This window comes from Lygodium microphyllum, chromosome 24 (assembly GCF_053477565.2).
Source record: "Lygodium microphyllum isolate KBCC chromosome 24, Lygodium_microphyllum_v1.1.10, whole genome shotgun sequence".
In the NCBI taxonomy this organism is placed as follows: Eukaryota; Viridiplantae; Streptophyta; class Polypodiopsida; order Schizaeales; family Lygodiaceae; genus Lygodium; species Lygodium microphyllum.
The window spans coordinates 69,414,315-69,441,609 of NC_141158.1; the positions used below are offsets into that span (position 1 = coordinate 69,414,315).

General features: G+C 40.9%; 1 protein-coding gene across 9 annotated transcripts; it reads right to left on the reverse strand.

Annotated features, from left to right (window-relative positions):
- Positions 1-1,742: 1,742 nt before the first annotated feature.
- On the reverse strand, positions 1,743-27,295 carry LOC148015215 (pentatricopeptide repeat-containing protein DOT4, chloroplastic-like). 9 transcript variants are annotated; one of them, XM_087664966.1, is made up of 6 exons: positions 27,148-27,295; positions 26,933-27,033; positions 24,833-26,544; positions 24,623-24,714; positions 24,232-24,359; positions 1,743-2,084 (listed from the first exon to the last, which is right to left on the reverse strand). In XM_087664966.1, exons 1-3 carry the CDS (start codon positions 27,181-27,183, stop codon positions 25,095-25,097), a joined length of 1,587 nt encoding a protein of 528 aa, XP_087521092.1. In that variant the 5' UTR covers positions 27,184-27,295; the 3' UTR covers positions 1,743-2,084; positions 24,232-24,359; positions 24,623-24,714; positions 24,833-25,094. The 9 variants fall into 9 exon arrangements, with proteins under 9 accessions (XP_087521092.1, XP_087521091.1, XP_087521094.1 ...); XM_087664965.1 differs by having other exon boundaries at positions 24,833-26,556; XM_087664968.1 differs by having other exon boundaries at positions 26,933-27,002; positions 27,148-27,284.

Genomic DNA, 27,295 nt, shown 5'->3' on the forward strand with positions numbered 1-27,295 from the left:
GACACTTGCATAATCCTAGCTTAACTTTGAAAAGGGTAACAACTTTCTATGACATGTACTCTACTATGTTCTCCCAATGGTTGCATGCATTTTTGGGGGGGTTCTAAATCCTCTATTATTGGCTATTGATCAACAAGCCCGAAGCTAGTAAAGTTGATTGTTGCCACCTTGTTGAATTCTCTATCTACATTGTGTCATAGTTCAAGCAAGGTCATATATCGTGCCTTGCCAAACTTTGAAAGGGATAATAACCCTCTATTACATGTACTCTGTATGTCCTTGCAGTGGGGGTGCAATTTTTTTCTTTGGAGAGCAAGGTGTAAATCCTCTATTGTTGATCAACAAGCTCCCAACACTCCTCTATTTCTTGAAGTTCAATCTTATGCATGTGTTATGAGTTTCATTCCCTCTTGGTGGTTCTAAGAATATACATTGTTGTGGGCAAAACATTGGATTCAACTTTATGCTTGTTAAGACTACTTCACTCAATTCGAAAGAGCTCAACCAATCAACTAAAATAATTAAATGAATCACGCTTGTACTTTTTAGAACTAAAATAACAATTACCCATTTTCAATGGTTTGCATAGTGTCTAAACAATTAGCTCTATGCAATGGACTGGTTATATTTTAAACAATCAACTTGGAGAGCTTTTTGCATATGCATAGAGAGTTTTAGGGTTACCACAAGCAACATGGAAAAGCACCACCACTTCAACTAAGTGAATTTTCTTAGAAAATCACACACACACACACACTCTCTCTCTCTCTCTCTCTCTCTCTCTCTCTCTCTCTCTCTCATGTGAAGTTTATTGGCCTTCACCAAAGGAGTAGGAGGCCATATTATTATAAGGCCATTGTTAGCATCATGTCATATGATAGCTTTACCTTCCAAAATAAGGCATCCTATAGCCTCTCAATTCACATTTGATCATCTAGGAATGTGACATCCTTCACGAATAGTTCGTTCTTTCTTCCACAATGACACAATTCACATAGGTTGAATACTTTAACTTATTAATCAACTCATTAAATTTATGCAAGCAACATAAATACTCCAGGTGAGCCCATGAGCAAACAAGCGCTTAGCATGGATACATCTATAAACTTTGCAAAACAAGTAGTCCATGATATTTGCAACTTCCTATACAATAGTATCAACTCAAAGGAAGAAAACAAAAGCACCCACTACCAAGTGTTTTCAATTCATCCTTCTAAAAATGAAGGATCCTTCCCAAATTCTGCATGGTTGGGGGCCACTTCCCCATTAAATATCAAAGTTTATATAGAATTATAGTTTCTTAAAATACAAGATAGCCAATATATCTTGACGTATATGTGGTTACAAGGAAAAAGGCCAAAATTAGCTAGGGGATTGCTATGGCAAACATCCCAACATGATTAACCCAAGACTAGCCTTGCTTAAAGATGACCTTTCATAATTTATAGTTGCAAATTTTGATTGTGAAGCCCAAACAGTACATGAAAATTGCATTGTCATATATTGCCAGCAAACAATTAGCCAACCAATGAGTGAATTCTATACAATTGCATGCACCCACACTTGGACAAGATGTGATTTAAGATGACTTTTCTTGTTCTTTCACAATAATTGGTACTTGTCATCTGCCTCACTTTATTTTGAAAAATGGTTCACATATCTAGCATACTATCTTAACGATTCTCCTTCAAGCATAACAGTAATTAAGATGCATCTTGAGATAGTTACCAAATATAATCACTAACTAGATGTGAACCAGACTTTACATGGGCGTAAAAAATCCACAGGTTTTTCCTCCCTTTCATTTAATGATGAAGGCACAATGTTTAATATATAAAACCAACATTTTAAGTTCTTCAATCAAACCTGGGTCGATTATTCCAATAAGCATAAAGCTTATGGAAATAAAAAATCCAAGAGGATTAATCTGTTGAACAATACAAGGCAAATCATATAACCTTATTTCAAATTGGGAAATGATTTGAATTTAAGCTCCTTGTTCCTTCTGGAAGACATGACAAGTTTCTCCACACTCCTGCTTCAGCTACCACATTGCTTGCCATCAAAGTGTTATCGATGAACACCTGATACAACAGACCATTAATGAGATTTACTTTCAATTTAGAATAACAATGACTCCTCTTACTCCACCAATACCAAGAAAAGTGGAGTAAACTACCTAAATAAATGAAGTAAAATGACATTAATTATCAAATCAAAGAAAGGCATGTTTTTCTGGGAAGGTGTCCTTCATTAGGTCTATTGGGCAAAATCCAATATTTGTGTAGCTAACCAACCTGCAACGCCATGCAATTTCGCTTGATGGGGTTCTAACAAGGGATATCGTTTCGAATGAGGTGGCATTTTCGCCTTCCTACAAAAGGATTTGATCCAAAAGTTTTTCGACATGCTTGAATGAGACTAGAGTCCACTTCCACCCAAGACTAAGATTTATTTATCAGTTCACTTGAGGTCCAAATTCATAACAGATTGCAAACAATGTCACCAAGAGTCCATGAACAAGATTATCGGACCAGTTTCAGATGTGGAAACCAATTTTGCAGAGCTTTAGGAACAGCAAGAAACAAGTCTTGCACAAGATGTTATTAATATACGACAATTACGAAATACACTACCTAGGATTATAGAAATAAAGTACCTAGGTAGTCAACATAGACAACTTTCATGAGGACTTGGAAAACATATTTAAACTTGATTTAAGAAACATTGATCCCTAAACAAGATTCCAAAAACAGATCTAATTTCAGGAGAAATTTGTTAGGTTTATGAATCAAAAGAGTCCAATATCCATTGATCATGACTAATAAATGGATCATGACTTATGATCCCAAGCCAGTTCCGATCATACATCAAACATATAAATGGATTGCTTGTTTGTGCATGGTGAGATATATTAAGCGTACTTAATACTTATTCGTTTGGCTTACATTATGGTAACAGTTTGCTTTTGCAAGGGTACACTGACTCTGATTGGGTAGGATATCTTGACATCTGGCGTCTCCATGGTGGTTACATCATCACCCTACGTACCGCTCCCATTGTTTGGTCTAGCTGTAAACAAAATATGATAGCTACCTCCACTATTGAGCCTGAATATTGAGCTATCTATGATGGCACCACAGAGGCCATCTACAAGATGAAGCTTACTAATAGATGAAAGGTCCACCCAGGATCCAAACTCCACATGAGAGATGACACAAGATACATCCACGAACATAAAGGAACTACACATTAGACTCACCTCCAAATGGACTCATCCCCAAGCCTAGGAGCTAGGCAATACTCTAAGTCATGAGCATCTCCAAATGGGCTCATCCCCAAGCCTAGGAGCTAGTAGCACTTTGAGTCTAACCATGTCCCAAGGACTAGCATCCCATATCACCATCCCACTATATGAACGCATTTGCTTACAGGACGAGAATCCAAGAACTGGTGATCACACAAAGAATGTGCACAATAGGGCCTTGAGTTAAGTAAGACTATACTACCCTAAACCCAAAATGTCCTTGGTGCATTCGCACTAAGTCACTGTAGTGACCGAGAGGCACGAAGATCGAAAGAGTCGGTATTCGTTAGCAGCAGCGAGATAGAGAGTGAGAGAGAGCAAAGTAGAGAGTGTGCACGATTTGTGGGTACAATGATAAGTGTACCACTTTAGGTTTTTAGATAGATATATATGTGTAAGTACAAGTGCTAAGGGTGTGTTCACACCCAAGCACATTAAAAGGCACGAGGACCTTTACTCCCAACAACCTCCCACCTAAAGGCAATGTGCCTTAAGAGGAGAAAAGAATCAGCTAAGTCTAGGTATGTACAAAGCTGAAATACATATATCTATCCAACTCCCATCATCTATCAGCAATGAGCAAACCGCTCTGCTAGAAGACCCTTTGTGAGAAGGTCTGCAGGATTATCATCTGTATGCACTTTGACAAGCTCAATGCTCTTGCTGTCAAGTACATCTCTAATGAAGTGGTACTTCACCTGTATGTGCTTCCTCTTCGCATGAAGGACGGGATTCCGTGCTAGCATGATAGCACTCTGACTATCACAATGGAAAACAGCCACATACTCTACCTCTGTAGTAGACAATGCAACACACTTTTGTAGCCTAGAAATCCAAGAGATTGCTCCTCTTATGAAAGTAAACACATACCCAGAAGTGGACTTTCTGCAATCCGCATGACCAGTATAGTTCTGTAAAGCCAACAATAGATGCATTTTGCTTTCCAAAGCAGATGCACAACTCCTTTGTGCCTTTGAGGTATCTCATAATACCTTTCACTGCTTTCCAATGCTTTTTACCAGGATTTGCCATGTATCTACTAACCACTCCCACTGCAAAGGCAATGTCAGGACGTGTAGCAACCATAGCATACATTAAACTGCCAACCGTTGAAGCATATGGTATCTTGGCCATTTCAGCCTTCTCATCATCAGATGTAGGGCTGTCCTTTGCACTGAGTTTCACATATGGAGGCAATGGAACGCCAATTGTTTTCTCCCCCTCCATATTGAAACACTGCAAAACCTTGGAGATACACTCCTACTGAGATAGATAGAGTAATCCTTTTGACCTATCTCTGAGTATTCGCATGCGAAGAATGTGATTTGCATCACCCAAATCCTTCATGTCAAAGCTACCATGAAGACTTTGCTTCAATAAGTCCAAGGCATGAGTATCCCTGCCAGCAATCAGCATGTCATCAACACACAAAACCAAGATAATCAAGCTGTCATCTGTTGCCTTCTTAGTGTACAAGCAATGATCGACTTGACTTCTATGGAAACCTTGAGACTGCATGAATGTATCAAACTTATGATACCATTCTCTTGGTGCTTGTTTCAGCCCATACAAACTCCTTTTCATTTTACATGCCATCTTTTCTTTTTCTTTTTCAACAAACCCTTCAGGCTGCTGCATATATATGTCTTCATGCAAATCACCATGTAAGAATGCAGTCTTTACATCCATCTGTATGAGCTCCATATCTTCAGCTGCAACCAAGCCCAAAATGGTTTTCAAGGTAGTCATCTTGACTACAGGAGAGAAGATCTCATCAAAGTCAATTCCATGTTCCTACTTGTACCCCTTCGCAACCAATCTTGCTTTGTACTTTTGTGAGGAACTAGAAGGGACCTTCATCTTGTAAATCCATTTGCATGAAAGTGTTTTCTACCCTTTAGACAACTGCATGAAGTCCCAAGTGCCATTTTTTCCAAGAGATTCCATTTCTGACAACATGGCTTTATACCATTTCTTGCTGTCCTATTTGTCCATTGCTTCCTTAAAGCAAAACGGTTCACCACAATCTGTCAACATGACATAATAAGCCACATTGTTTGCACCAAGAATGAATCTATCAGGTTGTCCAATAGCCCTAGACGATCTCCTAACTATTCCTGCAAATTTCCATTTTCAGCATGTTGTCCTGGCATTTCAGCCTGCAAATCAGCATTAACAGCTTGCTGTCCTAGCTGTTTCTGCACATGTAGTGGCTCATTATCATGGGCAATAGCTGGCTGATCATTTCCAACATTATTTTCTGCATTTATTGGTTCATTTCCAACAGGTATTTGCTGTTGTACAACGGGCACATTTTGCTGTCCAAAAGGTATTTCTTCCCGGAATACAACCCTACGGACGTCCTCAGTCTTTTCGGGTTGTTTATGCATGCAATCTTCCCGGAAGATAACTAAAAGGTGAGAAGGATAGAAGCTTGCACTTGAGAGCTATGGCGGGAGAGCAAGAGCAAAAAAGAGAGAGACAAGAAATGGGAACTCCAACAGTCACAATGTGTGACCGGGCCTTCCTTTATTCAAATTGTCACTAAAAGAATAAAGAATAAAGTGACGGTGACGGGTGCCCGCCACCTGCAATGTGCAATGGCAGTGACTGTCAGTGTAGTAATACATGGGCGGCTAGGCGGAGGCGCCTTTACCCCCAATAACCTCCCACTTAAAGGCGAATCTGCCCTATTGAGGAGTGAAAAGAAAAATAAAAAAGATAGTACAACATGTACACATGTACAACAGGATGAGGAAAGACGTCATCTCATCCCACGCCCATCAACCTCCTAAGAAAGGCAAAGCGCTCTGTAGAGAGGCTTTTCGTGAGCAGATCTGCAAGATTTTGGTCAATCGAGATCTTGACAAGATCAACAAACTTGTCCTCAACAACCCCACGTATGAAGTGATACCTCATCTCAATGTGTTTCGTCTTCATATAAAAGACCGGATTCTTGGCTAACTGAATAGCACTCATAGAATCCGAATGCAGTGTAGGGGTAGCATCAATACCAAGGTCAGCAACCAAACGACCCAACCAAATGGCCTCCTTGCAAGCCTCAATGGCTGCAACATACTCGGCCTCTGTAGTGGAAAGGGCCGTGCATTTCTGCACCCTGGACATCCAAGAAACAGCACCTCCAGCATAAGTAAAGACATAGCCGGAAGTGGACTTTCTACTATCTGCATGTCCTGCATAATCAGAGCCAGTGTACCCCACGACTCCTGTATCCTGGCTGCCATAGCATATGCACATATCTACAGTGCCTTTCAGGTACCTCATAATACCCTTCACAGCATCCCAATGCTTCTTGCCAGATGTAGCCATAAAGCATGCCACAACACCAACTGCAAAGGCAATATCTGGATGAGTGGCGATCATGGCATACATAAGACTACCCACTACGGATGCATAGGGAATCTTGGCCATCTCGGCCCGCTACTCATCTGTCTGCGGACAATCAGCCTGTAATATCTTCACATAAAAAGGCAATGGACAGCCAATAGGCTTTACATCCTGCATGCGGAAGCGCTCAAGGACTTTATGAATGTACTCCCTCTGTGACAAATAGAGAAGTCCCTGATGCCTATCGCGTCTAATGCGCATACCAAGTATGTGAGAGACCTGTCCCAGATCTTTGATCTCAAAGCTCTTTTTGAGATGAGCCTTAAGAGCATCTAGCTCATCATGAGCTTTCCCTGCTATTAGCATATCATCCACATAGAGTACCAAAATCAATAAAGAACCATCACCGACTTTCTTCGTGTAAAAACACGGATCCATAGCACTCCTGCTGTAGCCCTGTGATTGCATAAAGGCATCAAACTTATGATACCACTCCCTAGATGCCTGTTTTAAGCCATAAAGACTTTTCTTCAATTTGCACACTAGGTGCTCCCTGCCAGGTTTTGCAAAGCCCTTAGGCTACTCCATATGAATCTCATCATGCAAGGAAGCATCTGCTGCAGCTGTAGGTTGTCCAACTGGCCGTGCGGGAGTTCTCGGCTCCTCCTGAAATATGACCCTGCGGATCTCAACAACTCTCTCAAGCTGCCTGTGCATCTTGTCTTCATGAAAGACTACATCATGACTACGGATGACTTTCCGCGCCTGCGGATTCCAGAGACGGTAACCCATCTCGTCTGTATCCCCATAACCAAGGAAAATGCATTTGACATTCTTAGGATCCAGCTTACTTCTCTTGTCCCTGGACACATGGCAAAATGCCTCACATCCAAAGACACGGAGATGCGCATAAGAGGGAGGTTTTCCAATCCATACCTCCTCGACAACCTGAAAATCCGAACCACTAGAAGGTGATCTGTTTATGATATGCACAGCTGTACTAATTGCCTCAGCCCAAAAGTTCTGTGGTAGGCCTGCATGGCTAAGCATACTACGTACACGCTCCTGGATAGTTCTATTCATCCGCTTAGCCAAACCATTCTGGCGGGGAATGTAGGGGGCGGTCAACTAACGCTTAATACCCCTCTTATCACATAACTACTCAAAAGCACGTGAGACATACTCACCCCCATTATCTGTCCTTAGGCATTTTAGCATATACCCAGACTGGTTCTCAACCAATGGAAGCCATCTCTGAAACACAGCCAAGACATCGGATTTCTGCTTAATGGGATAAGCCCAAACTTTCCGTGAAAAATCATCTATGAAAGTAACAAAATACTTGGCACCACCCATAGACTGACAAGTCATGGGCCCGCAAACATCCGAATGCACCAATGCCAAGGGCTCACTCATGCGTGGCCTACCAGACTTCTTATGCGTAGACCTAGTTTGCCTGCCATAAAGACAATGCTCACATGAATCAAAATATGCATAATCAAGGGGTGGTAAGTACTGCAAACCAGAAAGCATTTTCATTCCCTTCAAAGATATATGGCCCAAACGGGCATGCCAAAGAGATACATGTGGGATAGAACCCACAGACAAAACATGATCAAGGGAAGAAGCGGATACAATCAAGGGATAAAGGCTACCAGCCTTGGCACCTCTCGCAATCACAAATCTACCATGAGCAATCTTCCATGCAGAGTCTCCAAAAGATACATGATAACATGCGTCATCAAGCTGTCCAACTGACAGGAGACTGCGTGTCAAAGCAAGTACATGACGTACATCCTGCATAACAAAACTACTATCAGAAGGAAACTGCAACTTAACATCACCAATGCCCACAATATCAAGAGAGCTGTCATCACCCAAGCACATAGAGCCCGAAACAGTACGATATGAATAAAACCACTCTTGACAAGGTGTCACACGAAAGAACACACCTGAGTCCAAGAGCCAACACTGTGCATACATGAAAGGCCCTTTTTCCCACAATGGTGACAAGTAACATATGCATTCCTGCCACGGGATTTGCTACCTGACTTCCCACGAGACTTGGACCGAGATTTCTGAGAATCCCTTCCACGGCCACTGTCATTGTCATGCTTTCCATATCCATCATTCCTGCCTCTAACTATCATAGCGTGCGACACACGACAGGCATCCAAATTCTTACGGTTAACCTCTTCCTGCAGAAGAGCACTCTCAACATCAGATAATTTCAAAGTAGCAATAGAGGCACATAATGCAGTGCGGAATATATCCCATGACTCATTAAGAGTACCAAGCAAGAAAAGAGGAGTGACATCCTCTGCAAAAGTGATATCCTGCAAAGTCAAGTTCTTGAGTATAGCATGGAACTGGCTCAAGTAAGCAAACATAGTCACATTCTCCTTCATGCACAGATCCATAAGCTGCTTCAGCCAATACATCTAACTCGCTGGACTTTTCTTGTCATAGAGATTCTTGATTTTATCCCACAACTGCCATGCACTCTGTTCTTTCTCAAATACATTGTAATGAATCTGTTCTGTGAGAGAAAATACAATAGTGAACTTGCATAACTCATCAAGCTCAAGCCATTCCTCATCTGGCATAGTTACAAGCGGATGCCCACTCAACCTCAAAGGTTTGATCTGCGATTTCTACACCACCACCTGCCAAATCTTGCTCTTCCAATAAGAGTAATTCGTACCATCAAGCTTAGTGATGTTGAAAATAACATGATCACTGGACGAACTCGTCATAATGCAGGCTGGAAGACTGCAAACAGTTTTAAACTGCTTGTTTACTGCAGAAAATGACCAAAAAATCACCAAAATCGAGAGAAAAATGACGAGAAAAGTGTAACCAAAGCTGCTGCCTACCAAGTACTAGTGAAAGTACATCATTTCAGAATATTTCAGCATGAAAAATCCATGTCAATCCGGACTTATATGCTTGCTGTAATAAAAGACAGCAGGGTACTGTGAGAGTCAATTGCTGATCAAATCACTGCACCAAGTCAATAAATGACAACCAAGACATGACCAGCCATAAACGGGCATAAATCAACACCAAACAATCATCAAGACCCTGAGCAAACACCCAAACATGTCACCAAAGCATTCGTCAGTGGGTAGGCAACACTTGTGAAATTTGGCAACATAATAGTACAATTACTGACCCAAATCAAGTTGACCAGGAGAGGAAACTCTGCCCAAGTGTGAAACTTCTGGTTGGAGTGCAGAATTGACCATTTCAGCCTGCTGAAATTACTAGTTCAAACCTGCAACTCTGCTGTAATCACTGGTTCTGACCTGCAATTCTGCTGTAATTACTGGTTCTGACCTGCAATTCTGCTGTAATCCAAGATATCAGTGCATGAACCATGCAACATTTAAGTGTAAGAGATCCCAAAGTCTCAAGTATCTGCAAAATGCTCAAAATAGCACAAACCTCCTGCTCAATGTCGGTCAAGCATACAAGATGCTCCCACTGGCTCAAAAGGCGGATAAACGAGCTCAACAGCTCAAGCAAACCAAGTTAAAGTACCAAAGGCATGTAACCAAGACAATGCCTCAATAGCATCCAAGGTCGTAATGGAAAAAGCCAAGTCGTAACGGAAAAATCCAAGTCAATGTCCAACTGCTCAAGGGAATACTCAAATGAATGTTGAAACGAGCTCAAACAACTGTCATCCACAGCCAAAGCATAAAGCATTCACCAAGACATCATAACCCGTACTGGGTAGCCTAGGCATAAACCATGTCACAAATGAAATGCCAGCTGCAAAGAAGTGACAGTCAAAGCCAAATCGAGCTCTAATCTCAGTTCAAAAGCATTCCGGAGCATAAACAAGACATGTGGCATAGTCCAAATACATCATGACATCATACCGAGTAGCCAGGAGCACCCCGTGACCAATAGGCATAACCCAACTGTAGCATAAATAGCTTCAGCCCTGAAGTTTCCAGCAGCATATAACCTCTATAAACTGAGCAAATCAGTGCTCAATCCAAGCTCAAATCCATAGGCAAACCATAGACATACATTCCCGTATGTATAGGCAGCAACCGGACATAATTGAGCATCAAATGCCAAGACCTGTAAGCATAAAATTGAAGTAACAGGTGGCTGCCCTGTTTTAAACAGATCTGGGATTGTTCAAAACAGTCAATGGCTGAGCTAAATCAGCTCCAAATGCGTCTCACATAATAGGCATAACATCCACAAGTGATCCGGTATCAATAGACATCAGTAAAAGCATCACATAAGCCATAGGCATACAAATACATGCTGTCTCAGACCTGAAATCTGTTGCAGAATATTTTGTCATCAGAATTTGACAAATCCGACATCACCATCGCATCCGGAGCGTGCCAAAACCCCAACTTAGACTCTTATCTTGCCTGAATCGGGTTCCGAATGCCCGAGATATAACAAAAAGAGTGATTTTTGGGTTAGATTTTGAAGCAGGCGCAAAAAAAACATGAGCTGGCTGGGGGGATCTGCTATCCCACGTGTCAACAATGGGGCACAAATGGGGGCCAAAGAAGGCCTACACCAAGCCTCAGCAAGCCTTGATAGGCTGGAAGCAAGATCCACGTGAAGGAAGCTCCAAGAGGTGTGAGCTATGGTTGCCCACAACCTGTGAAAACCCTGTTTACCTAGACCTGTGGACTAAAGTAAAACTCTGAAATAATGAAGCAATACCTCAATGTCAATGCCCTAATGGTGCCTCAATAGGCCGGGAAGAAGCTCGGGAAGCCGGGAGTGACGGGAGCTCAAGAGAATGAGCTATGGCTGCCGAGAAGGAGACCCAATGCGAGTGGAGAGTCAATGGGAAGCTGAGAATGCCATGAGCCAAGCTCAAGAGTCGAGAAGTTGTGCTCTGATACTAGTTGAAAGGTGAGAATGATCGAAGCTTGCACTCGAGAGCTATGGCGGGAGAGCAAGAGCAAAAAAGAGAGAGACAAGAAATCAGAACTCCAACTGTCACAATGTGTGATCGAGCCTTCCTTTATTCAAACTGTCACTAAAAGAATAAATAATAAAGTGACGGTGACGGGCATCCGCCACCTGCAATGTGCAATGGCGGTGACTGTCAGTGTAGTAATACACGGGCGGCTAGGCGGAGGCGCCTTTACTCCCAACAATAACATCATTGTTGCATACTACTTTCCTTTTCTTAAGATCCCATAATCTATACCCCATTTCACCCTCGTCACCATATCCTAGGAAAATGCATTTCAGGACTTTGGCTCAAGTTTGCTGCATTTTTCTTTACAAATGTACACAAAGGCCTCGTAGCCAAACACTTTCAAATGAGCATATGAAGGTGGCTTGGCCGACCACGCTTCTTGAGGATCCCCCTCCTAAAAAGATATGTTTGGTGATCGATTAATCAAGTGTACAGCTGTCATAACAGCCTCTATCCAAAAACATGGGATAATGTAGCATGAGACAGCATCGTACGGACCTTACCTTGTATGGTCCGATTCATACGCTCTGCAACTCCATTTTGGGGTGGATTTTGAGGGACAGTGAGCTCCCTCTTTATCCCTTTGCTATCACAAAATGCCTGAAAGGCCTTGGATGCATATTCCCCACCATTATCAGAGCAAAGACACTTAAGTGTCTTACCTATCTGATTTTCAGTATTCTTGGCATTGACTGAAAATCAGATAGGATAAACCCATACCTTCCGTGTAGCATCATCGACAAAGGTGATAAAATATTTCTTTCCCCCTAAAGATAATCCTGGCATCTGACATACATCTGAATGTACTAACTCTAGAGGAGAAGATTTCAACGAAAGAGACTTTTTATGAGACGTCTGTGCATGTTTACCATAAACACAATGATCACAATGCTCAAAATCAGTATAACGAAAACAAGGCAAGTAATCCAAACGAGAAAGCACTTTCATTCCTGTTTGACTCATGTGTCCCAACCGGCCATGCCACAAAGAAACACTTGGCTGCTCAGTCACGGCAACAACATAGTCACGCATACTAGATACATGAAGTGGATAGAGAGTATCACTCTTGCAACCTCTGGCAATAACTCTAGATCCCTTACAGATCTTCCATTTCCCATCACCAAAGGTGGTATGAAAACCATCGTCATCTAGCTGCCCTGTGCTAATCAAGCTCTTCTTGAGCTGAGGTACATGCCATACATTCTGAAGTGTGAAGACAGAACCATGCTGGAACCGCAACTGCACGCTGCCAATACCTGCAACAATGTCACATGCATAGTTGCCCCCAAGATAGATAACACCATGTCAACCCCCTGTATAAGCAAAGAACCACTCACGATGACAGGTGGCATGAATGGAAGCACCTGAATCAAAAATTCAGGTATGCATGTCATCATCTGTATCTACAAGTAAAGCATATGCACCAAAGTGTGAAGAGACCAAGAGTACGTCATTCCTACTGTCACTGTCATGAGTGACTACATTCACCTCTTCAATTTTGACACTGCTCTTCTTAGGTTGACCCTCTTTCTTCTCTTTCTTGCTATCATCTATCTTCTTGTCCTTTCCTTTTTGTTTCTTCCATTTGTATTAGTCATGTTTAAAGTGACTCTTCTTGCCACAATGATGGCATTCAACATCTTTGCCATGTGATTTACTGCGTCCCTTGCTATCAGATTTGCCTTTCTGCTGTAATCTCCCCCTAGAATGCAAAGCACTAGAAGACTTACTAGATGCATTGTTCTGCTGATTCATTTCTTCCATGAGTAGAGCACTCTCTACATCAGCATACAAAAGAATCGCATTAGAATTGCTCATACCAGTCCTGAATGTATCCCAACTCTCTGGAAGAGTGCAAAGCAAAAACGTAGCTTTAAATTCTTCATCAATCAAGAACTTCAAGGCAACCAGCTGGCTGAAAATGGAGTTAATGGAGTTAAACTCACTCAAGTGAGTAGACATTGTTGTACCCTCTTTTATACGCAAATCCATAAGCTTTTTCAGCCCACTTTGCTTACAGCACTCTTCTGTGCATACAGTTCCAGTCGAGTCCAAATAGCATATGCAAAATCCAAACCTTCAATGTTGAACAACAAGGCATCAGAAATCGATAGCTCGATGGTTGAGCGTGGAAGCTCATTTAACTCATCCCAATCGTCATGTTCCGTATCTGCAGGCTTTGCCTCTTTGGTTTTAATCGGTTTTGCCTGTTTCTTTTGCAACAAGATATTGTAGCACTGTTTTTGCCAAACTACGAAGTTATGTGCTCCTTCAAGCTTCTTTATATGCATGAGATTACTGCTGTCATTGATGCCAGCCATGATTTTCAGCCCAAATGTGACTGAAAATTCAGCAAATGCAAGCCCAAACTATCACACAAGTGACCAAGGTACAAACAAGTACCAACCAGCAATAAATGACCATGTAAAAGCAGAGATTTCAGATCTGTGATTAAATTATCAGAAGCGTCAAACCATGTGCTACAGCATTCCACAACTGATTACAGCTGGTCCAAGGGCAAATGCATCACATTACATGAGAAATCCCAAATTTTAGCTGCAATTTCTGTCGTACATGTACCCACGGGCATAAAATTTGACACGCACGGTCAAAAGCCCCAAAATTTTTGTGCTCAAAGCATCGACCACAAATCTGCATTGTCTCTGGCATGTATAGAACAAGCCAATTTTGCCAAAATAGAACAATTTCAGCAAAACCCCCAAATTTTTCCAAGTGTTAGATGTCCAAATTGCATGGAATTAAACCCGCATGTGCATAAAATAACCAAATGGCGCACAAATTTTTCCCAAACTGCAAAAGCCCCAAATTGCATGGGGTCCATTGTGCATCAATGTCGAGAAATTGGGTAAATTTCAGCCCAATTTTTGCATGTACATGAAAAGCCCCAAATGTCGAAGGTAAAATGTCACAAATTCCTGCAAATTCTGAGACAGATATCACTGTTGTGTCTTGCTCATACAAAATCTAGACAAATCCCCAAATTTCTCAGGTCCGGTTTGCACAAATTTCAGTGAAATTGAAAGAATTTCACTAAAATATGAAAAGCCCCAAAATTCCCCAGCAAATGTGCACTGATTTTGCAATTTCTAAGTCAGATTGTCTAGTTCTACGTTAAGGTTCTCAAATCAGGGAAAAGCCCCAAATTTCTAGCACAAACCTGCCCAAAATCCTGGCTGTGCTTACACACACAAACGCTCGTCAGTGAGCAAAAGGCTTGTTTGCAAGGAACCTTTGAAAAAATTAAAAATTTTGTAAAGGAAAAATGACAAATCTGCCCCGTTGACCCGTTGTCACGACTAACGGACCGTCCGCCACATGCCTGTTGCTCATCTCGTCGACCGTCAGGCCCTGGCTGCCATCACGTCCGCTGTTCGCCACACTACCATGCCTACTCCCTGCTAATCGCCGTTGGTCGTTCGTCCTGCAGTCGCTTCTGTACCAGTCGACTGCTTCTTCTACACTTGTTGATTGTCAATTGCTGCTCGTCAAGTCCACCTCGGACTTCTGCAACACCTATCATCTGCTTCGTCCCGAGAAGCGTGCACTCCTTGTTGCTCTGATACCAATTTGTAGTGACCAGGAGGCACAAAAATCAAGATAGTCAGTGTTCATTAGCAACAGCAAGACAAAGTGAGAGAGAGCAGAGTAGAGAGTGTGCACGATTTGTGGGTACAATGACGAGTGTACCACTTTAGGTTTTTAGATAGATATATATGTGTAAGTACAAGTGCTAAGGGTGTGTTCACACCCGAGCACATTAAAAGGCACGAGGGCCTTTATTCCCAACAGTCACTTCAGGACTGTAACCAATGCTACTAGTGACCATCTGGATGTCAAGGATGTAACAATAGAGCTATAGTTTCCATGTGGCATACCAATTGTTGTCTTCTACGACAACCAATGTGCTATTGCACTAGCTAGCAAACCGATCATTAGTCTGAAGCCAAAACTGTTAGCTTGCCTATTTTAGGGTTGTCAGTCGATCACCTCCTCATTGTGAACTCTTGTCAAAGTCTGACAAAGACATGGAGCTCTAGCATTTTAGTGTGCATTTCTTCTGTATTGGCCACATTTCCTATGCTTGTCAATTGGACCTCCTACTAGTGCTTGCCTATCTCTGGACTACCCAAGATGCCACATCATCATTTTTCCGATTTTTGTGCAATCAGACTGCATGTATTGCAATTACATGCCAACTTATGCAGGTCACTTGCATTTAGGGGCCATTATGGCAAGTCGGCCAATTTTGGGGATTTGCAACTATACATAGCTCACCCTCCTCACTTAGTAGACACATTCTTCTACAAGTTGATTCGATCCTCTATCTCCAACGTTCTTCTGCGTCTCTGATGCTATTGCTGCCATTATCATTCTCAGCCTCATCTAGTGCCCTCACTGACACCTTGAGCTATGTGCAAGGACTGATCAAGCCACACTATTGTATTCAACAGTCATTTTCAGTCTGTGCAGATTTCTTCCTTCTTCCTCTTGTTGTCTCTCTCCTCCTTTCTCTCCGTGTTCATTTTTTTCTTTCATTGTGCACTCTCACGAAAACATATTGGTGTACCATTTCACCAGAGAGCAAGTTGAGCTACGTACCATCTCCCTCAAGTTTGTGTCTTCATCTCACAATTTTACAAATATTTTCACCAACCCAATCAACAAACCCATTCTTCAGTATTTGCTTCATGGATCGACATGGGTAATCATTTCCCCCTACTTCCAACCTGCTAGGAAGAGGAGATCCCTTACAACTTTTCCTTCCACCATCCGATGGTGAGACCATGACAGGGAGCAACTTCTCTTCATGCTTATAGGTTTTTAGCCACCATTTCTCCAATGACATATGTACTTTTTATCATCATCCATTTGGACAAGTGAACAATTCCCCTTCAGGAACATTGTCCAAGTAGCATTGTTGCATAGCATTTTGCTTGAGCATGACACTCTTCATTGCCCCTTGCATTACCCCATGCATCGGCATTTTGTTCTTGTAAACATGCATCTGTGCATATTTATCCCTTTTCTTTCAATCAAAGACTAGTAGACTTGGATCCACCATATTCATGGCAGCTAACATTGCAATCTCCATGACAAGACTATTAAGCTTTAAAAATGCATTATAAACCGATTAGCTCTTTACTACAATCCCAAAACTCAATTATTATCAAACTTTCATTAAAAAACACATTCCTAGAGAGTGACTTGTGTCTCACAAGATAAACTCTAATTTGGGAGGATCCCTCATCTATAAATAGACAAGCTATCCATCACTCAGCCCATCCTTGTTTTTAAGATTGTTGGCACTTGACTCTGCTATCCACACCCCATCCTAGTATATATCTCAGTTTGAGGTTGTTGTCCATCAACTAGCACCTACATCCAATCCTCTATTAGCTGGCAGCTGTTTTCTACCCTCCAAGACTGCATTTACTAGTATGCAGCCATCAAGCACCAATTTCCAGCCATCATCCACTACCTCTGAGATACCAGACTACTGCACTTGTTGTTGATCAGAATCTGCAGACTACATTCTCAATCCAGCAGCTGTTGCTGGAATACCATGTCATCGTTACTACTATGTTTTGCTGTCTACAGCAGTCACATGCATCATTCTAATAATTTCTACCCTGCTACCTACTCTTCCAAGTTGTCCAAACCTGTCCAACATTCATCTAGACTCTCTAGATCTGTGTTTGCTACTATCACGAACGATGTCCGAGAGATGAGAGAGAATGTTGTAGAGAGAAATTTCGGAGTTTCATTACGAGAAATGTTGAAAAATTGTTGTTGCCTTGCTCAAACAGCCATGAAAGTTGTCACCTAGAGCTTAGGATCACTAAAAAGATTATTGCCATCTCTTGTATGCTGTTACCATAATACAAAGAAACACATTTTTTTTGAGTTTGAAACTTACGAAATGTTTCTTAAAGTAAGAAACGTTTCTAATAGTAAAAAACATGGTTTTTTTTTTTTTGAGGGAAAACCTAAGAACATGGGTTTTTTTAACAAAAATTGTTGGGTAATGTTAAACATGATCATGATGATGAGTAATGATGGGTGAAGACTCAAGATTTTGGATGACACACTTACTTTTTTGGGATTTTGTTTAGTTATTAAACTCTATCTAATCTTGTCTTGAGAGTTGATTATCATACGACTTTAGTCTTATTTATAAGTTGTTTATGATATATTACGATTCATTTTGGATTTTGATATTTTGTCAACTTGTTTTGGAATGAGAATCATGATGTTGCAACTTAACTCAATCCATATTGTACATGAGCTATTTACATATTTATTTCAATTTTCTTTTTGTGATATGTATGAATCATAATTTTTGAGGTTTGAACCATAGTATAGCTTGTCTAAAGACTAACTTTGGCATAAGTCAATAATGAATCATGGATATGTAACATATTATTCTCAATTGACTCTCATGTATTATCACTCAAGCTCAATTAGCATTTCTTTGTTTAAGAGAGAGTTCCATAGAGGTTCAAAACCTCTTTCCCTAGTTAAAACTATTAAAAAATCCCTATATAAAAAAACGCGTGTTTCTTATTTTAACCCCTCTTGAAAGAAACTTACGACACACATTTCTGACGTTTTTGGCTGCTACAACTATCACCTGCACTAAAAGGACCTTAGGTTGGTGGCAGGTGCTCTTAAAGGGCTCCAAATTGTTGTCACTTGGTGTAGGACTGGTCCATGGTGGTTGCAAATCACATCAAGAGTATCTCCTTGGTCACCAATAGTTGCCTTCTCTCTTACAATGGCTATAATAGACTTCCACCAGCCCCTAAAAACGTTTTTTCCACTTGGATGGGCAAGTTTTGCCAAGTAGCACCCTTCTAATCCTATTTTTCAGCATTATCCAACTTATTAAATTAATATTTAGAATATTTTTTAAAATTAATTTAATAATTATTCTAGTGCATAGAAAATCAATTCCATGAACCAATAATTAAATTGGCTAAGCCAATTTGTCTTTCAAGTATCCTTGAGCACTTATTGACCCTTAGACCAACATTAATTAATTAATTAATGCCTAGTCTCGAATCTCACCACTGACATTAGTGGCCAATAAATTGTTCTAGGCTGAAATCTAACATTGGGTATCACCTAGTACCTGTTGCCTTTGATATCCACTATAGCCTCGAGGTCCTTGGCCTGTTACTATGAAATAATTGCCATGTGCATCACATGTGCTAAACAGCCTTGCACAATTGATTAATATATCTAAATCAAATATCATTGGCAAGATTAGAGCAATCTCAGCAGTTTCTAGCTTTTCGAGCTATCAGAGGAAGAGATTTCAGAGAATCTCAATATAAATTAGGGTTTTGATAACCACCTTGAGATGAATGCTCAATATTGAGAGCTTAGGACTTGAATTCTAGCTATTGAAATTGAGGAATTTCAAAGAGATTCAAGAAGCCAGTCAACCAATATCAAATTTGGAGCTGAATTTGTCCACCGCACTTTCCTCAGTTTGCTTTAGTTATCTAATTACCTAACACATTACGTTTTGACATGCAAAATCAGCTCCCTTAATTAAACAAATTAATCAAAGGTTCCTTCACGTAACTTAGGCACTGACACAAAAACAATGTCAAGCAAGTTCCTTTTTCTCAAACATCTGTTCTTTATTTAACATAATTCCGGATTACATCCAACATCATGCCCGAAGGCCATCCCAGCAATCTACAGGATCGCTGCTCCAAGTTCTGCCCGTAGAATAGTACATGGGCCTCAAGATTCCATCTCGAGTCACGTCGACCTCTTGTACGGGATCCGAAGGCAAGGGATTTACAGCCAGAGCCTCCCCTGGCACCCAAGCGTCCTCCCGCTCCAAGCAGTACCCACGGAGAGACCTCTCGCAGCAGAGGTCTATATACCCGGCGCGGCTAACATCCCCCTTGGATAGAGCCAGGCAGACAGTCGGAGGTAACTGTTCCTGCCTCTCCCTCCAGGCTTTCAACCTGAAGCATTAAGTGTTTTCCTTGAATTAGTTTCTTGAGCAAAGAAATCAAATAATGTATCTAAGTACAAGCACGAACATTTCGGAGGTCGTTTGTGCGACCAACTGCTAAGATATGACTCTCTTTTTTCCCCGAACGCTCCCAGCACCCGATCTTGGGTCTTTTCGCAACTTGGCGAGATCCCAATAATTTCAACAAGAGCAAATGGTCTTGGCAAGTTGGCTTATACTTGCCCTTTTTTCCTTGGGGCTTTTTTTCTTAGGGTATCTTAGTCCCTAACTCGAGCATTAGCTGGTCAGTCAAGGCAATGGACATGCCTTATTCACAACCCAACCTAGGGTCTTTTAATCTCTAATTCTAGCCAAGCTCAGTTAACACACATGGCAACACATGATTTCTCATTTAAACTTCCAAGATGCGGTTTAGATGCATACGATTCTTCCAATTCTCTTAGTGCGGTTCTATGCAGGATTTCCCAACCATCATGCACGTTGTGCATCTAGTATAGTTGTCCCCTAAACGGCTTTTCTCTCTCTTTATTCCTGGCAATGAGTACTCATCTCTAATGCACCGGATCACATGTGACTTGCGTCTATGAAAGTCGGGTTTTTTTTCCCTAACGAAGCAAGTGTATCTTATGAACAAAAATTAACATTTCATGCGTTTCTTTTAACCATGATTGCGCAACGTGAATTCTAAATGACTATTCATGCACTGAACTCGTTGAAAAAACTAACATTTTATGTGAAATAAGGCGATAACCCTATAATTTTGTGTGTGTAGAAGCTATCATTTCATGAGAGGTAAGGTGTTAACCTTATCATTTTACCTGCGTAAAATCTTATGTGAGGTAAGGTGTTAACCTTATCATTTTACGTGCATAAAATCTTATTTGGTGTTAACGACTCCTTGATGATTGATCATTATTTTACGTGCGTAGAATAATGATCAATCATCAAGGAGTCGTTAACACCAAATAATTACATGTGTAAAAGTTAAACAAAAACTTATTTGTATTAAGACAAAAACCTGTTGTGAAACAAGGACTTGCCAATTTTATCCATATACTCATATAGAAGGCCCAAAGAACTCCCCTCCATATCAGTGATACGCAATACAATGTAAATAGGAGTAAGACTTTTTATCAATGCCTCTACCTCAATCCACCAACTCTCATTTAAAATACTATGCCTAAAAGCAAGAGCCTTCGAAGACTCTCTCACTCCATGTGAGCCATTCTTGGCATACAATGGTCCGTATCAAATTTGGATGGCAATACAATAAACATATAAGCAAATCTAGTGGTAGAGGACTTCAATAGCTCAAGTGTGCTATTAGCTCGAAACATGCTTGTGGCAAATGGTCTTTTCTTCACAAATCTTACCATGCTTGTTGCCGTCTTGAAAATATCATCAACCTAAGATATTTACCCAACATCTTCAATAAGCAAGTCAAGGCAATGGGATGCACATGGAGTCCATACTATGCTAGAAAACTCCTCCTCAAGCATACGTCCCATAACCACACAATTGCTTCAATTATCTATCGCCACCTACACCACATTTTGGACTCCTACATCCATGTAACCGATCGCATGTACTCCCAAATGAAAGCTTCTGTAATGATAAGACATGAGACAGAGGCATCGATGGCCTTAATAAGCATGGTACCTTTACAGGAAGATACCAAAACATTATAAATATTCCTTTGGTGCATATCTGACCATCTACCGCATAATATTGTGCATCCATATTTTACCCATGTCTCCTTCGAGGGCTCCAATTGAGCCTCTATGGATGCTTTTTCATTTCGAAGCTCCTGTGTGCGTAATACATCCACGGATGGGCCTTGCCACTAACACCCTATGCAACTCACTGCCCTGATTGTCTTCTTCCATTGATGTGTAGTGGCCACATTAAAAAGGGATAGCACACCAAATAAATAAGCATGTGAGTTCCCTAGTTGCCTCCATAATTTCCTGTCTCTGAAGTCTTGCATGGACACTTGCACCATGCACGGAGCCCTTTTGCCCACCACCACTAGAAGATGACAATGGGGTCTTTTTACACTTAGACCCGATACAGATATGGATGCACTTCTTTTTTATGGGCCACTGGCACCTCCAATTTGACTAGTATCACTAAGCCCACTAACTTCTTGCTCCATTTGTGCTTCATTAGTCCGATGTGGTGTTGAATGAGAGGATTCATCCTCTTCTAGCTCAATATCCATACGCTTTCGGTGCCAAAGATGGAGACTTATCGTTACTTCTGTCAGTGCATTTGCGTAAGGCCCGATGTCTTTGTTTGAAACGCATGCCAAGTGGTCTTTCACGCGCGTTACACTCCCTAAATTCTCCAATCCACTTCTTTGATCTGCCAGAGCCTCGTATCCCCCTTGATTGGAGTAACATGCCTCCAATATGGATCCGACACCATGATATTATGATTAGCCTTTAGGTAATGGATTATGGGAAGAAGAAGAAAAAGAGGAGGAGGAGGAGGAGGGGGGCCACGGAAGCTGGAGTGTACGCACTACGGACTGGGATCGCAATTCGAACGTGATCAGCCCTTGGATAACGCAGCCTGAAACAAACCCCAGGATGCTAAAACAATGGTCTACTATTTTCGTTTCAGTCCGAAACAGCTGGTCTATTTCAATATCCCCAAAATGCCGTTTTGGGGTACTATGCCACATACAGAGATGTATGGCACTACTCGTTAATAATATGCTGCAGCCAATGCATGGTGTGCAAGGCCCAATGTATCCAGGTATCGCTGGTAATATGTATAACCCCATGTTGCATATATACAACCCACTATGTTTGGGACTCATGGTATTAATGTTGGTCCTGCAAAATCTCCGTATAGCATTGGTCATAAGGAAAAATGTAACTAGTAATGTATGCAATGTATGGAAAAATATATGTTGGTATAGCTAGTAGTATGCAAATTCCCATGCACAATCACATTGCAATGGTCCAAAGTATGCAAACAAAAATGTTTCCTAATGCATCTAATGCTCCTAGCGTGTCAAGTACACACGAGGGGCTAATCAACTAGATGCATTGTTGCATATTAGTTGAGTTGGAATTGCAGCAATTATAATAGTATAAAGCATTGCAATGCTTAAGGAGAAGAAAGGCCTACAACCTAGTGGAGATTTACTCAAGTAAAGTTAGAGATAAAGTTTTATATGCTTCTTCGTCAAGCTCCAGCATTGTTTCACCAATAGATACAAAGTAGATGAAAAATGATGACTTGACAGACCGTCCTCACATGTTGCAAATTTACCAAGATGCCTTTCAGCTAGAGCCAACTTTGGTCGAACTTGGATAGGTTCAATAGAGCAAGTGTTCGGAGCGTTGCCCGATACTCAAGGAAAAGGCAGCAATTCCAATCCTCCAATTGTGGACAACTCTCATATGTAGCGCACCTTGGATATATTCAACATGCATCCATGGTACTCTGCTGACAATATGTTGGCCATGGGATCACTACGCAATGTAAAAGTCACTGTGAGTTATATGTAGATGAGTATGGGTATTACCGCAACTCTGAGACTATACTTTTGAATTAGTTTGAAATGAGTTTATGATTAGTTAGACATGAGCTTTTTGCCTCAATTTTGAGATAAATTTCTGATCAGTTTCAACTCAGTTTTTTATTAATTTGAAAACCGTGTATGGTCACTTTTTGGATCAATTTTTGCATCAATTGCTCATCAGCTTTTGCAATCGGTTTGTGATCAGTTTGGGATCACAATTATAGTAGTTTGTGATCAATTCTCCGATCAGCAAGTAATCAATTTATGATAAGATTATGCTCAATTTTCAATGGTTTACAGCTAGTTCCATGGACAGCAACATATTAGTAAATACCACTAATAGCTTCAGCCATGGTTTATGCTGAGAATATGCTTTACTATGGTTCTGAAGTCAAAACTATTGAGAAACATGAGTTATGGATGTATCAAAGGGTTTCTAGCAACAGTTCTAGATTATTTTTCAGATTTATGTCATATTTATGCTAGCTGGAAATTTTCAGTAAGATTTGGGGCACGTGGCATGGTACTTTACCACATTGGCACTGTAGGGGGTTGTTAGAATTTGCCAATTCTTTGGGCAGTGCCCAATGTTTTAGTGTTTAGTTCTTTTTCAGTTCTTAGTTCTTGGTTCTTAGTGTGAACACAACTTAAGTCATAAGTTGGGTCACCACTCTTAGAGTTATTAGAGTTATTTAACTCCAGCTGAGTTAGAGCTAGATCTATCTTAGACCTATCTTGTACCTTTCATTCTCATTCTTTCAGTTCAACAAGTACACTTTACTCTTTTGCTTCAGCACACTCTCATTGTCTCTCTTTTCTCTCCTCCATAGCTGGCTGTCATTTTCCAACAATCTTTTGTAATATGTCGGCCACATCTCTTAGATCATTGTTATTTATTTTCCTCTTCACAAGTTCATAGATATAGTATTGTATTCTTCATTTTCTGTCATTGTATCATGCTATTCTAACAAAATACACAGGTAACAATGGCTTCTAAATAGAAGCTATTCACAACTGTATGATGATTCACTGGAAACTCAATGCTTTCTTACCTCTTAAGTACACTGAATTACAGTATAAGCCTTATGTAGAATGCATGAGTCTCTAGCTCCTTTAGCAGCGGCCCAAGCATATAACAATAATAAGAGCCAGCTTCCTTCCTTTGATATTGAATCATGCCCTGCTTTCAAGTAGAAAACGATGTTACTTATGTCAGCTCACTATTGAATACTTCAAAGTACAAGCTTGCAATAAATTCTTCTGCAGAGGTTAAGCACCTTGCAGCAATACCAACTCTGCTTATATTAAATTAATATAACACTGCACCATACTGAAGTCCTGGCTATGAGAATGTCTGCTTTCATGTATAAAATGATGTTACTTATGAAAGCTCACTATCAATACTTTGAGCTTGCAACAAATTCTTTTACAATGCTTATGTACCTTGCAGCAGTACCAACGCTCCTTTTTTTTAAATAGACACTGCACTGTATTGAAGCCCTAGCTGCGATAGCATGTCTCTGATAATGTGCATCCTGAGACGCTCACAAAAGAAACATTTGTCAGCATTGCAGGAACGTATGTTGATGCAACAAGGCACTCTTTAATACCTGCTGAATTACAGAAACATCATCAACTTAAATGTAAAAGCACCTTCTAAAAGATTACCCAGGTTGCTGCTTTGGTATAGTGACGTCAACTTCGTGTATATTGCTGATCAATCATCAGACGCTGTCCTACATCACCTTACTCTGCACGGATCTTAATAAACCAATCTTTGTATTGCTTAAGAACCATGGGATGAAACAGCAGGCACGACCAAGTAAATATCCGTTCATGCCCCTGTTCAGCACAAAACCATGACTCTTCAATCTCCACTTCTTGATGACAGATTGCTTTCCAAAATTTACTCTAATCATGTGTTTGAGGATAACATAAGAGCTGAAAAGTTCTCTGGTTCGAGCTCAAGTATATGACTTGCAATTCGCTCTGTAAAGACCTTATCTCCAAACATCCTGCAGGCACTGAGCAATACCATCCAACAAGCAGCAGTAGGCTGAAGTGGCATGTTGTCAATAAATTTCAGAGTTTCATTGAAGCATCCTGTACGGCTGAGAAGATCTGCCATGCACATAAAGTGTTCAATATTTTGTACCGTCTTATGGTCTGCCAACATTATCTTGAAATACTCATAAGCTGCATGCAACAGACCAGCATGGCTGCAGACTGACAAAAGAAAAAGAAAGGTGATGTGATCTATTTCCAGGCCTTCCTGTTGCATCTCTTGAAACAGTTCAAACGCCTTTGTAGCTTTTCCATGCTGGGCATATGCTCCTAACATCACATTCCATGACACCAAAGTTCTGGAAGGCATTATTTTGAAAATGTTCATTGAATCCTCCAAACTTCCACACTTCGAATACATGTCAACAAGGGTGCTCAATACAAGCACATCTGTACCAACAGCAATTTCAACAACATGCGAGTGGAATAGTTTGCCTTGATCCAGCATTCCTAGAGCAGCAGAAGCCTTGAGCATACTAATCAAGGTAACCTCATTGGGCTTGAAATGATATTGCATCATTTGTCCAAAGAGTTTCAATGCCTCATCTGCAATCCCATACTGTGTATAGCCATCAATTATTGAACTCCAAAAGATAATATTTTGTTTGCCTGATCTGTCAAATAGATTCCGTGCCTGCTCTAAATCACCACACTTCACATGGAGCTCAATCAAACTACATTGTAGAAAGATATCAAAACCAAGCCCAAGTTTGAGGGCATAGCTGTAAAGCTTCTTACCATCCTCCAGACGATTGAGTCTGGCACAAGACTTGATGGCATAGGAAATAATAACAGCATCTGGCCTCCAGCCTTCCTTCAACATTAGCCAAAATAGCTGCAATGCCTCATCATCGTCCCCATTGTTGACACAGCCTGTGATCATGGTCGTCCATGAGAAAAGATCTGGACAGTCTGTTGTGAAGAAGATCTTCCAAGCATCCACCATACTACCGCATTTACAGTACATGTTGATAAGCATGTTCACTAATTGGATGCTTGACTCAGCACCACTTTTCAATAAGTGAGCATGAACCCTTCTGCCTTCAGATAGGGCTTGTTGGTTTATGCAAGCATGCAACAAGTTCAGAAAGATGTCAATGTGTGCCTCAATTCCACGCTCTTCCATGATACTCATAATGTTAAGTGACTCCTTGACTCGACCATTTCTGCAAAACTTTCTCAATTTATGACTGATGTTGTTGGTGCTCAGATTGCCGCAATCATTCAAGACAACATCTTCCCAGAGAAATTCCTGATGAGGATCCTCTTGCTTTTCAGGAATTGTTCGAAGCTGATTGAATCTGCAGAATTGGCTGAACAGAGTTTGCACCTTCCTTCCGGTCAGAGAACAATTTACCTTATGAAAAGATGTCAAAATATGACAACATTAAGAAAGAAAACATATTTCCCTGATCGAAAATGTATACTTTGCAACAAAGACTACCAAAACCGAGAGACAACCTAGAATGACATGCAGAAACGATTCTTCTTTCAATATGTATTTGAGATAGGTGTTTCGAGACCTCTAACCAGGTTAACGTTTCAAAGTTTCAACCTGAAAAACTATTAAAACACACGCTACAATGATCATACACAGACCTTGGAATGAAACAAAGAAACCGTTCCTTTCTTTTTCAGGATACAAAGTAGAGCACAATCGAAAAAACAGGAATCCACTGTGGGTGTAACCTGGACTTCTTATGATCTCCATCGTTGGGATTGAGTGTTGCCGTGCTCATTACTGCATCGGTTGACAGCGCTGCACAGAAGCTTAGTAGGTATGAGCTAGTCTGTTCATGTACAGCAAGGAAAAGAAAGTTAATGCCATGAAAGTACACAGGATGCATGCGACTGTGTGTGTGTGTGTGTGTGTGTGTGTGTGTGTGTGTGAGAGAGAGAGAGACCTTCGCAATTTTGTCAGCGATAACAACACGCCACATTTTTACTGACAAGATTTCTCCCTTCTTCACAGATTACTTCCATACTATAAAATCACACATCCTAGAAGCACATGTAGACACAAATGGAGCTTTGGATAAACTGTTAGGGCAC